General features: G+C 29.9%; 2 protein-coding genes across 5 annotated transcripts in view; one reads left to right on the forward strand and one right to left on the reverse strand.

Moving 5' to 3' along the window:
- The window catches only part of LOC145963855 (cytochrome P450 4g15-like), a 28,293-nt gene extending 21,880 nt beyond the window's left edge, over positions 1-6,413 (forward strand). For both annotated transcript variants that reach the window (XM_083086133.1, XM_083086132.1), the window contains exons 2-8: positions 4-217; positions 445-735; positions 839-1,250; positions 1,567-1,635; positions 4,193-4,361; positions 4,502-4,676; positions 5,527-6,413. In XM_083086133.1, coding sequence (XP_082942259.1) covers positions 39-217; positions 445-735; positions 839-1,250; positions 1,567-1,635; positions 4,193-4,361; positions 4,502-4,676; positions 5,527-5,713 — 1,482 coding nt within the window. In that variant the 5' untranslated portion in view covers positions 4-38 and the 3' untranslated portion in view covers positions 5,714-6,413. The remainder of the gene's footprint in view (positions 1-3; positions 218-444; positions 736-838; positions 1,251-1,566; positions 1,636-4,192; positions 4,362-4,501; positions 4,677-5,526) is intronic.
- Positions 6,414-8,100: 1,687 nt separating this feature from the next.
- LOC145964198 (uncharacterized) lies at positions 8,101-13,221 on the reverse strand. Of its 3 annotated transcripts, none has more exons than XM_083086670.1 (9): positions 12,994-13,221; positions 12,329-12,630; positions 11,651-11,896; positions 11,321-11,554; positions 10,588-10,726; positions 9,881-9,929; positions 9,556-9,784; positions 9,310-9,472; positions 8,101-9,223 (listed from the first exon to the last, which is right to left on the reverse strand). In XM_083086670.1, coding segments are annotated over exons 2-7 (696 nt in total). In that variant the 5' UTR covers positions 12,330-12,630; positions 12,994-13,221; the 3' UTR covers positions 8,101-9,223; positions 9,310-9,472; positions 9,556-9,757. The 3 variants fall into 3 exon arrangements, with proteins under 3 accessions (XP_082942796.1, XP_082942795.1, XP_082942797.1); XM_083086669.1 differs by having other exon boundaries at positions 12,722-13,221; XM_083086671.1 differs by having other exon boundaries at positions 9,371-9,472; positions 12,329-13,221.
- Between the last annotated feature and the right edge of the window lie 540 nt (positions 13,222-13,761).

Genomic DNA, 13,761 nt, shown 5'->3' on the forward strand with positions numbered 1-13,761 from the left:
TAGATCCACCGAACTTACCGATAATAGGTCACGCATTAATGTGTGTGGGATTATCTCCAGAAGCTGCGTTCACTGTAACTCTTAAACATTACGAAAGATATGGATCAGTAATAAGCGGATATTTTGGAACAAGAGTAATAATCGTTCTGTTAGATCCAAAAGATATCAAAATAATCTTGGGTAGTTCTGTGCATCTCGACAAATCAGTGGAATATAGGTAAAAAGTCAAATATTCTATATAATTTCGACAATAATCTATAATTTGTGATCTAATTTTGTTTCCATATTTTTCTTTTATGAAATTGTTTGTGCAAATGTGTAATCTACCTATTTTAGATATTTTAGATTTGTATCCAGTTTTGCCGTATTCAAAAAGAGAAATAATATATAGATTTTATAATATATAGATATATATTATAAAATTCTCGTTATCTTCTTTCTTAGATATTTTCGACCCTGGCTTGGAGATGGTTTACTGATCACAACTGGCGATAAGTGGCGCAGACATAGGAAGACAATAGCGTCCACATTTTACATGAGAATTTTGAAGACATTTGTACCTGTATTTTATGAAAATAGTATGGATCTCGTTAGACAGCTTCGCGATGAAGTTGGAAAAGAGTTCAATTGCCACGATTATCTATCAACTGTAACGGTTGACATTTTAATGGAAACTGCGATGGGAGTCAAAAAAAGGCAGAGGACTGGATATGATTATGCCATAGCCGTGATGAAGTAGAGAGAGACATTGATTTGTTTCCTAAAATTATATATAATATTTTATTATTCAAAATATTTATTATAAAGAAAACTCAATGTGATAATTTGAATGTTGTAGAATGAGCGATATCCTACATCGAAGGTATTATGATTTTCGGTTTCGTTCTGACATAATATTTAAACTTACAAAGTTTGCAAAGAAGCAAGAGAAATTGCTCAATATTATTCACACATTGACAAATAATGTAATTGAAGAGAAGTCTAAGAGCATCGATGATATAAAGGAGGAACAAAAAGATGATCAAAAGGACAAACCTATGGAAAATGGGATCAAAAATAATGAAAATGATAAAAATATTGCTTATACAAAACTGCATTATGTAAGAGATGATCTCGATGACATCGATGAAAACGACATAGGTGAAAAAAGACGACTCGCCTTTTTAGAAATGATGATTGATTTGAAAAAGAACGGTGGAAAAATGACTGATGAGGAGATTTGGGAGGAAGTAAACACTATCATGTTTGAGGTACTGCATTTTTAATATAAATTAGTAAACTTAATCGTAGTAATCGTATAAAGAATTTTCTATATATAGAAAGATATTTTTATATGTATAATTTTCTGGTACCTATAAGTATTTATATATATAATTTTCTGATATTTATAAATGTATTAATTTTCGTAATTAAATTTTCTCTTTCATTTTTTCTCTTTCTCTCTCTCTCTCTCTCTTTTTCTCTTTCTTTATAAAAAAAAATTATATTGCAAGTTACGCTATCGTATACACTATCAGATATTAATTTGATGCACTGTTGGAAAAGTAAATTATTGATTTATTACAGGGTCATGCTACCACGGTAGCTGGCTCGAGTTTCACGCTATGCGCCTTAGGAAATCATCAGGATATTCAGGTAAATTTATTAATGACCTAATATTTTCGCAAGAAAAAATTCTTGGAAATCATTTAACATTTATATTTAAGTTTTTTTAAAGGAATGATATATCGAAATTGCGTTTTATAATTGGTTTCGTCAGAATTATATCACATTTTCTTCATATATAACAAGATCTTATTGATATTTAAAGTTTAATATTAACACTTACAAGGGGAAGCCACGGTCTGGAAAATGAAGTTCGGGATGAGGCTTCGTGTGGTAATAGTAATGCCCGAAACTCATACCATGCTCAAGCCATAGGACCCCATAGGCCGCCAGTTCCGAGAAAAAGCGCCTTAAACTTTGCGTAGCAATTTATATACCTAAAAGTTTTCTCTATTGCCAAGTGGCCCGGTAGCCGAAGCGGTAGCGGGCCAGCGTGATAAGCCAGAGGTTCCGTGTTCGAACCTCTACTGGTGCTTTTTTTCTTCATACATTTTTTTTATGCATTTTATTTTTAAATTTGTTTAATATTATAATAATAATCATGCAAATATTTATTATTATTACAATTTTATTATCTTTATTATTAATTACGTTAATATCATAATCGTAAGAATTATAACGAAAATAATATGTTTGTTGCTCACATTGCCGAAATGTCTTTTGTTTTGAATGCTTTTATAATAATTATCATTCGGGTTCTTGTAAATAATAAAAAAATCGGATTGTGAATAAATATAAATACAAATATAATTCTTATTCTTCTTGACTTCATTATTATTCTCCCACACATATTTGATGTATTATACCGCCTATAAATATTTTACAGCGATAGATTTTACGAAAATATTATTTTCGTTATAATTCTTACGATTATGATATTAACGTAATTAATAATAAAGATAATAAACAAAATAATAGATTAGTATCAAAAGGTTCTTATGATAAAAATCGCAAATCAAAAGTAAAGGCAACAGAACCAGAAACGCTGAACGTATCGCGTAGAAAAAATTCTTAAAATATATTACATAATTATTGGAGCATATTACTAACCGTTTTACAGCGAAGGACATTAGCAAGGTGAGCTTCCTATTTTTGCGTCGAGCCGTTGCTCGCTTTTTGGTATTACATTATTGATTCTGTAATTTTATTTGACTTTTGTATGTTTTTTATGCATCTCTTTCAATTTCAAAACTGTGTTATAAAGTTGAGTGAAATATGAGGAATTTCTTTCTCTTTTCTTATTACTTTGACTTTTGTGTGATAACTATAATTTCAAGTATTTTTTAATATAAATCAGTCATATGTATGTATGGTTTTGACATTGAAAATTACCTAGAGTAAGGTCGAAACGTCTGTCGACAGAATTTCTTTCATATTGTTTGCGATCTTTATTTTGTATGAGTAATATGCTCCAATAATTATGTAATATATTTTAAGAATTTTTTCTACGCAATACGTTCAGCGTTTCTGGTTCTGTTGCCTTTACTTTTGATTTGCGAAAGATAATAAAATTGTAATAATAATAAATATTTGCATGATTATTATTATAATATTAAACAAATTTAAAAATAAAATGCATAAAAAAAATGTATGAAAAAAGAAGCACCAGTAGATGTTCGAACACGGAACCTCTGGCTTACCACGCTGGCCCGCTACCGCTTCGGCTACCGGGCCACTTGACAATAGAGAAAACTTTTAGGTATATAAATTGCTACGCGAAGTTTAAGGCGCTTTTTCTCGGAACTGGCGGCCTATGGGGTCCTATGGCTTGAGCATGGTATGAGTTTCGGGCAGTACTATTACCACACGAAGCCTCATCCCGAACTTCATTTTCCAGACCGTGGTTTTCCCTTGTTAATATCTACCTAATAACAAAAACACTAATTAATATATAATATTATACACAATAGTGTATCAATTATTTTAAAATTAAACAAAGGTGTATATAAAAAGTAGTTTAATATTCTTATAAATTATTTAATCTAAAAGTTATTTTCTAAAATAATAATATCGATAATAATAGCTCTATCTCTGTCTTGGAATAGCTACGAAAATTAAACAATTATATATGAATTTAAATTGCCATATTGTCAGTTAATGACATGAATGTACATTGTATAATGCTTAATTATCAAGTAAGTTATGAAGCATATTCAAAATATAATTAGAAAGTTATGCGTTTTCAATTTTATTTAACTTTAAACTGAATTAACAATTTGCTTTTATGATACACACACTTGCATACGCATACACATATACATTAGGACTTTTATAATATTTTTTTTCCACAAGTTTTTTTTCATATTGCAATATAAGTTAAGACTTACCATATATTTACTGTTTTTTTTTCATGTAATTTACATGAAGCATATTTTTATGAACAGTTTCATATTATTATACATTTTCATCTTAACAAATTCTTAAATGATCTATAGAAAGAGTTAAATTTATTAAAAATACTTTACTTTAAACGTCCCTGTTAAAACAGTTACGATATATATATTCCTTATTTTTGTTAAAGAAATCGATATTGCTCAGCCAATCGTTTATTTCGTATTAATTTTAATTGATGATTTTCGTTGTGTAGGCCCGCGTGTATGAAGAATTGTATGCGATTTTCGGTGACAGCGATAGGCAATGTACTTTTCAAGATACTCTGGAAATGAAATATCTCGAAAGAGTTATTTTGGAATCTCTGAGACTTTTCCCACCAGTACCGATGATTGCCAGAAAACTTAACGAAGATGTACAGATAAGTAAGCATGTTCATTCTCTATCGATGAATGCCATATTTACTTAATATTAATTATTGTTACAAACGTTAGGAGAACCTATAAACTATAGGAATTTGTATAGTAAACAAAACAAAAAAAGTACATGACATCTTCCACTATAGTTACAGGTAATTATATCCTTCCAAAAAGTGCCACGATAGTGATTCCACAATTCGCAGTACATCGTTTAGAAGAATATTACCCAAATCCAACAGTTTTTAATTCGGATAATTTCCTACCGGAAAAAATGCAACAAAGACATTATTATGCCTTTATTCCTTTTAGCGCTGGACCAAGGTATTTAAAAGTTTCTTAAAATAAAGTTTTTTTGGAAATTACTAAGGCTATGAGAAATATTTCACACGAAAGATTACTTGAATTTGACACCCATTTCTTTGTAAAATTTTGACATGTTATACAGGGTATCTAGAAAGGTAAGGTCAATCGAATAGGAGGTGAAAGAGAAGCATGAGTAGAACACATAATGTAAATAAATTTTTTTCGTATTCGCTATGGTTTAGAAAATACAGCGCTTTATAGGGGTGCATAAAAAATGTTGAAACCCCTTAATATTTCGAAAAGTACGCATTTTCGAGAAAAATGTTTTATACAAAAATTGTAAGGTTTTAAGTGAAACATTACACAGAAAAATTAGTATGACCTTGAATAACATTCTCAAGGTCACGTAAAGATAACCTAAAAATTTTTAATGGATATCCTCAGTTTTTATTACATATTATTGTACTTCACTTAAAACCCTACAATTTTTGTATAAAACATTTTTCTCGATAATGCGTACTTTTCGAAATATTAAGGGGTTTCAACACTTTTTATGCACCCCTATAAAGTACTCTATTTTCTAAACCATAGCGAATACGACAAAAATAAAATATTTTATCATAAAAGCAATACAATATACACTTATTACAATATTATATTTGACAATTCATTTAAGAAATTGACGATGACCTTCACGTGACCTTCAAATGACTCTCCACGGTCAAATCATTGCCACCATCTGATGGCCCCCTTCAAGCCATACAACTTTTGTTTGAAACATTTTTTCGTACGATGTGTATTTCTTGGGATATTTCGATGTCTCAAGATAAAAAAACTCACCCTGTATATAATAGAAAATTTTGTATAGGTTATGCGTGGGGCGAAAATTTGCTATGCTGAAATTAAAGGTCCTTTTATCGACAATACTCAGAAATTATCGTGTCATTTCTGATGTGACAGACGACGATTTCATACTGCAAGACGACATCATTCTAAAACGATACGATGGATTCAAGATCAAGCTCGAACCGCATAAGCCAATATCTCGTACATAATTTAGGAAAACAGAAAGAAGTTAACATTTTTGTACCCGCGCAAACGTAAACTAAGTAAATCTAAATATGTTGATATATATTTTAGTGATAATTCCATTTTCTATATATGTTTCCAAAGCAAGTATTCTTCTCGAAAGACTTGCTATCTATAATATTTTTCAATACTTATGTATTGATGTATTGTATAATATATTTAAAAAATAAATATATTATATTTAAAATATACACTCAGTTCCAAAAAAAGCGGTACACTTGAAATTTGGAAAAAAATCACCAAATTTCAAATGACGATAACTTTGTAAATAATAAAGATAGAAAGGTCTATAAAAAATGAAAATAAAGCTTGAAATCTCTACTTTAAAACTAGATTCTCTGAAATATTGCGAGATAACATTTTAAAAAATGACGGATGACGAAACGAGAACATGCAAAATTGAAAAATAATTGTTTGAGTTTGCCATGACACGTGGCGAGAATCAAATGTCGCAGGTCAATGGGGTTAAAAGCATATGATATTACAGAGATTCCTCTTTAAAATGCTTTTTTGTTCATCTCGATACGATGATTTTTCACCGAGTTATACGCATTTGAAGAAAAAAGCGGCTTTTTACTCCATTTTACTCCATTTTACTGCATTTGTTATTCGAGCCTGAAGTTCTTGCAAATCGTTAGACTTTGTCTCATAAACTTTATTTTTTAAATATCCCCATAGAAAATAGTCAAGAGGTGTCAAATCTGGTGATCTTCTGGTGACACCTCTTGACTATTTTCTATGGGGATATTTAAAAAATAAAGTTTATGAGACAAAGCCTAACGATTTGCAAGAACTTCAGGCTCGAATAACAAATGCAGCGACACTTATTACACCTGAACAAATAGTAAATACACTCAACAATTTCTACGAAAGATTAGTTCACTGTATAACAGCCGAAGGACGTCAATTCGAGCATTTGATTAATTAGACCTTTCATTTAACTCTTCTCACACACACACACACACACACATACATACGCACGTACGCACGCGCGCGCACGCACACACACACACACACACACAAAAGAGATGTAAATCCGACCGTGCAACCTCCACGTGGTACATCTCGGTTAACGCTAATGCCGGCGGTATTGTAACTTTGAAGCCTTATAACTCAAAAAATACTTAATGAAAAATACTTTATCATAAGTGTTTCGGAAAGCTCTCGAGATAAGCTATAAGAATGTGCAAAAATATATAGGGTGTTCCATTTAAAAAATTCAAGGTGACCTTCATGTGACCTTCCAGCGACTATTCAAGGTCAAACCATTGCCACCATTTTATAGCTCTCTTTAAACCAAACAACTTTTATTTGAAACATTTTTCTCTAAAATGCTTTATTTTTTAGATATTCGACCGTTTTCGGACTTTTCGAAAACCCTGTATATGTAAGAGTAGTGGTTACGATTACAATTAATAATACTAGAGATCTTATTTATATATAAGCATAAATAATAGAAAGTATTCTCGTCATGGCTTATATTTAGCTGGTCATACTTTACAGTTTTCAGTCCTTGGGTTGTAGTGTAGATAGAAGTTTCCTTTAAAGATGGTGAAAGATAAGGATCCCCTGATTCTGAGAATTGTTTTCGTCTACGCGTTGAACTAGATTTATCTATTATCTTCAGCGTTAAAGAGCAGCACTCCTTTAATTCTTTGAAGATTATCTCGTTGGATTTGGATTTAATGTAAAAAATCCATAAACGGTTAAAGTGCGCGATTAGATTGTTTATTTTTATTTTAATTTTTGCATTATTCTTCTTTAATTTCTTCAATGTTTTATGAAGTCTTGTATACTGATTTCTGAATCTTCTCGCTTTCGATCTCTTCAATGAAAATACTTGATTTTCTGATTTAAAATTTTGAGTGGTCTGATAATGCTCTTCAGATCTGAGTTCTGCTTTGACATTATGAATATTTTCTTGAATTGCGTAAAAAGACTTTCTTGAAAGATATATTACAGAATTTATTAAGTGTTTATCGTAGTTTATTAAGTTATCTTCTGGGACGAAACTCGTGTGATGAAACTCGTGCTATTTTATGAAAACTCATTTCATCCCATATAGGGTTTTACTAACGGTCCTATTCTGGCCCAAAATTGGTTGCCAAGTCACCAATATCCCGTGTAGAAATGTTGATAAGGTTCTAATAAGGGCCCGATTATTTGACCTTAATATAAATCGGGGCCTCATAGGGTAAAATAATAAGGCCCTCATGTGGCATGTAACAAATTGTTTACAAGGCCCTCATAAGGAAAGTTTTTCGGGCCCTTATAAGAAAAGTTTTTCGGGTCCTTATAAGGAAAGTTTTTCGGCCCCTGATAAAAAGGCCTTATTTTGACTAGAATTACACAATTAATGTTTAATATGGTCTTTCAGAAGAAATTTTATTAAGTCCATATTAAAATTTTAATACATATAACAAAAAATTACATATTTGTTTTATGTTAAAAATGTTATTTCGAAATTTACATAAACAATACAAAATTATTAAAATTACACAATAAAATCAAACATTATAAAATTACGCGTCATAAAATATATAAATAAAAATAAAATATAGCATAATCTTAAATAACACGAGTTTTAAAAAGGTTTTAAAAATATTTAAAAGACGCTCTATTTTTTTGAGAAGTCTAACATTTATTTTAAATACTCGTGTTATTTAGAATATAATTAACTATTAAGGCTACTCACCGCGGCTATATTGGATTGTGATTTTAGAAGCGAGAGATGACATGATGAAAATAATTGCGTGCCATTTTTAAATAAAAAATATTTTGATAAAACAACACTTTTGATTGCTTTAGCACTTCCAGAATGTTTCAAAAGTGTGTGTGTGTGTGTGTGTGTGTGTGTGTGTGTGTGACAGTTAATAAACAGTCATAAAATGAAGGTGAAGTTTAGTTATGCGTCTGCTCATAAACCTGCATGACATGAGGTTTCGTATCACATTTATTTTATGGCTGTTTATTAACTGTCAAGGGAAAAGGTTAATTTTCGGAAAATTTTAGAAGTATGTTAAAACGATCTGAAGTGTTGTTTAATTCAAATATCTTTATTTATTTGGAAGTGGCATGCAATTATTCTCATCGTGTCATTTCTCGCCTCTGACGTTACGATTTCCAACATAATCAACAAGAGTTCAGGAGCCTTAAACGCGCAGCATAATCAATATCAGTATTGTTTAATAAATGTGAAACGATAAGATTAAGAATGTATGATAGATAATATTTTTGGCTGAGACTTAATAAGAATTACATAGCATCGTGTTCATATGCTTCATTATCTTCTTCATTGTTTATTTGATGAGCATTATCTTCTTCATTGTTTATTTGATGAGCATTGGCCAATAGTCGTACGTTTCGCTGCTCGTCCCAAGCTTTAACATTATTAAAAACACTTCCTAATGTTTTATTAAAATCCTTTTCTGTTACGGCTTCACCATTTTCACCTGTGCAATTGTCACAAGACAAGTCTGTAATACAAAATACAAATTATAAATATATTTATTATTTTATATATTAGGATATAATATTGATGTAAAAAAAATTATGTATTAACCGAAAAGAGTTTTATAAAAAACTGTTTCTTTAATAACGTATTTATCTTTAGATTGACGCACTGCTGTGAGTTGCATGGCTAAATGTCGACTCAAAAATTTTTTTAATATCGTCACAATTGTCTTGTAAATATTTCTTTCTGTTAGATGTTTTAGCGATGCCTTCTACAAAATAAAATATATTTTATTATATTTTTCAAAACTGCACATATAAATATAGCTGAAATCAATGAAATTTAAAAACTAACAAAATCAGCACTGTTCATCCTCAATTAGTCTCTGCTCAAAATTATTGAATTCTTGTATGTTTTGCAATTTGAGTTATATTATGTTTTTCAGTAAATTTTTGGACAGTCATACTCTCAATTTTAGGTTGAAGAGTCTGTTCCATAGCATTACGCATTAGCATTATTTGCTCACTTTGCAATTTTACTTCTACTTCTAAAGATTTTATTGCTGTATGGAGCAACAAAATGTCTGCAAAAAAGTTTGTAAGTGTATGCATCCATATGTATTATCAATACAATAAATATTAAATTAAATATTTTTTGAATGTAGAAAATATTAACCAACCTTTCGAAAAATGATTGTTTTTGTTATTTGTATCCTTGCTTCCTGTAGACTGAAAAATAACATGTAAAAATACAATCTTTATAAATGAATATTTTAATTACAATTTGAAGAATGAAAAAAGTTTAATTTAGAAATAATATCAACGCTTATACAGACGTGTTCAGATTATTAGAATCAAACATATTTATTGTTAAAATAATTTTAAAACCATGCTTCTTGCGTTTTTAACAGTCATATTTATTTAAGTTTTATATTTTTTATAAGCTTGAATTTCTGTATAATTTTTTGGAGATTATTCGCATATCTTTTTTTAACTTTTTCTTTTTTTAAACAATTGTAATTCAATTAAAATAAAATAAATTGTCCACAGTGTACACACAATGATTTAAATTTGTACAAAAATAAAAAACCAGTCAATATCAACGATAATATGATGTAAACATCGTCGACAAACGATGCGCAATGATGACGCAGTAGTGCTTGCTAATGCATTATGGATTTTTATCACTAAAAAGATGTTTACGAATAATCTGCAGGAAAAATTATACAGAAACCTTCAAGTTTATAAAAAAATAAAACTTAAATAAATGTAACTATTAAAAACACAAAAAGTATGATGTTAAAGTTATTTTAACAATAAAATGTATTTGAGTCTGAACACGTAAACTTGATGTACATTTTGTACTGGATTTGATAAGTATACTTACATTAGTATCTCCAGTTGAGCACGTTGTGTGTGTCTGTGTTCCTTACAATATTTCTTCTTTTTGTCTGATTCTCTTTGTCTGATTTCTTTTTCTTTTATTTCGATACGTTTATCACTTATAAATTGATCTTCATTGTTAGCTGCAACAGAGTAAAAAATAAATAAAATGTACAAAAATATGTAAAAAATATTAATAAATTGTAATGTAATTAAAACACCATATTGATTAATGTACAGTCGTGGTCAGTGAGGTTGCGACACTTTTTTTTCCCCTAGCGAATTTATGTAAGATATGTTACATATTCTATATAAACTCGTTAGGGGAAAAAAAAGTGTCGCAACCTCACTGACCAGTCTGATTACGACTGTACATATGAAAAAATGCAAGGTTGGGTAATAATAATAACTAGTTAAAAAATTAAGTTCTTAATAAAATTAAAAAGTTAATAACTTTTAACTTAACTTAGTTAATTTTAAATGAATTACTTTTAATTTCAACCAGTTATTTTTAAGACACAAACTTTAACTTGTTAACTTTTTTCCTAAGTTAAAAATTTATGTGTGTGTGTGTGTCTGAAAGAAAAAAGATTATGAAAGAAAAAATGCATAAAAAACAATATTTCTTTGTTATTTCATGTCAACTTAATTTACAAATAAAATATTAAATTTATTTGATGATTCATATTATAATTATTTTGAGTAATCTAACTTTAAAAGAAAAAATATTAACTTACCCAACTCTGAAGAATTGTCATTTGCAAAATCGGAACCGTGTATATTTTCAGTTTCTTTTTCATATAATATTTTTTCAATGACATCCTCATGTTTTTTCTTTGATTTTTCTTGGAAATATTTAGTGTTATGAGCTGATATCTCTTTTGCATGTGTTTCATTTTCTGTAGAATAAGCATATGATTTTTTATTTATAAGAATTTTTGATATTTTCTTTTGCGCTTCTGTGGATGTGTCTGGAATTAATATAATAATATTAATAATTATTTGAATTATTTTGTTTTATTTAAAAAAAAGACATTTCTTAGTATTACAATAATGTGTGTATTTACCTGCGTGACCTCTTAAATATACTGGATAGCAAAGCCAGTCTTCTGGTGCATCATATTTTGCTACAATAAAACTGTTCAACTTGGCTTTTGTTTTTTTATTATAAGGAGGGGGCATAAACTTCGCTACGCATGTATGCAATTTTTCATCATATGTCACCCATTTTGACGGAACATAATCAATAGAAATATTATCGTCTTCTTCATCGTCGTTAATAAATTCTATGATTTGATACTTTCTAGCACTCACTAAAACGTGTAAAAGACAAAGAAATTGAAGTACTGTTACGGTGCGTCCAGATTATCGAGCAAAATCGCGAGCCGAGCATGTACATTATCGAGCCAAATCTCCATCGCCCTTTCAGCTCCTTTGAAGAAATTCGGCTCGAAGCTCGCAACGAGGGCCGTGTTCCGAAATTACTGCCAGTACTGCAAATTCTATAGTGCACGTTACGTATATTATATATTTTCAGTGCTAGCAGTAAACTGGCAGCAATTTCGGAACACGGCCGAGGTTCGGCTCGATAATTTGGACGCACTTTTATATTAAATAGTTGTAACAAAAAAGACGTCGTACATATAAGTTCATATTTATAGGTTATTATTCTGCACACACTTTCGTATTATTCTTAACAGTTCTTAATATTTATAACACACATTGAAGGAAAAAATGGTACTTACTATTGTTTCCAACGTTACTTTCTTACGAGTATTTCACTTCAAAATAGTACTATCATCTACTCGGCTAACATGCATGGATAGCCACGATAGCCACAATGCAATAATGCATTGGTTATGTGACTTGAGGACGCGTCGACGTGAGCGTTATTTTGTTTTTCACTACATGTTTGTTTCCCGTCAAATGCCCGACAAAAACAGTACGTGAAATCCACGTTATTACCACGTAGATTAATATCGTTGAATCTACGTGGATATTCGAGTGGATAATTCGCTCAAAAACGGTACTAGAATCTACGTGGAATCTATGTGAAAATTTCATGAACTTCGAGATATATTACTTTTTTTATTTTTGATAAGTGAATATCTTGGACATTTATAAAAGTATATAAATACACTCGGCCATAAGAATAATTTTATTTTATTTTTAATATACGCAATAAATAGGCTATCTCCCATTTATCCGTTTAATTTCAAATAATCTGTTCCATATTCTGAATCCCAACAAGCGATCCAGATTATTAAACAAATTATTTTAAATTAAATCAGTTTATTAAATTAAACTGACTAAAGGACCGTCTACAATGAAAATAATATCGGTGGAGTGGACGATGGAGTAAGGCGTAAAACTAGGAGTAATGCGAAATGGAAAAGAACCATTCGCTTACGCCTTACTCCACCCTGCACCGTCCACTCCACCAATATTACTTCCATCGTAGACGGTCCTTAAAAGAAAAAATAAACTTCGGACCGTGTTAGTATCAGTTCTTTATATACACTTTATGACGAAAAGTTGAATACGAGTTAGCTAATTTGATGCAGCGCCGCATAGCGGCAAAGCGAGGAAGCATATTCTATATACATATATACTATTAAATATTTAGAAACATACAGATATAATCTTTTTTTTAGCAAACTTTTTTATCTTTCTGAAAGATTTCAGAAATATTGCAAATACAATATTATATAAAATATAAATATTATAATATTATAATATAAATATTATAAATATAAAAAACATGATGCAGGTATATTTCTGAAATATTTCAGATACAAAATTACAATTGAAAAATTTTAATAAAATATCTTTTAACATTACAATATTATCGAGTCGTTGAATGATTAATCATAATTTCAATAGAAATATCCACATGAAATCTATATTGATATTTCGAGAATAAAGTACCTCGATGTAATAATGAAAAAAGAAAGTTGTATCCACGTAGATAATTCGTGGATAAATCTGCATCCACGTAAGCCACGTAAAATACGTGGATTCGACGAGGATGTGACGTAACTGTTTTTGTCGGGTGAAGGCTGCGTTTGACGCATTCAACACTGAAAGCATCGCTGTATCTTTGTTTGATATTTGATATTAAACGAAGACAGACTGATGCTTACAGCGCTGAAAGCGTCGAAACGAATAGCCAATAAAA

This window comes from Camponotus vicinus, unplaced genomic scaffold, assembly GCF_025532165.1.
Source record: "Camponotus vicinus isolate PSW18456_S1 unplaced genomic scaffold, iyCamVici1.0 SCAF_13, whole genome shotgun sequence".
NCBI lineage: Eukaryota > Metazoa > Arthropoda > Insecta > Hymenoptera > Formicidae > Camponotus > Camponotus vicinus.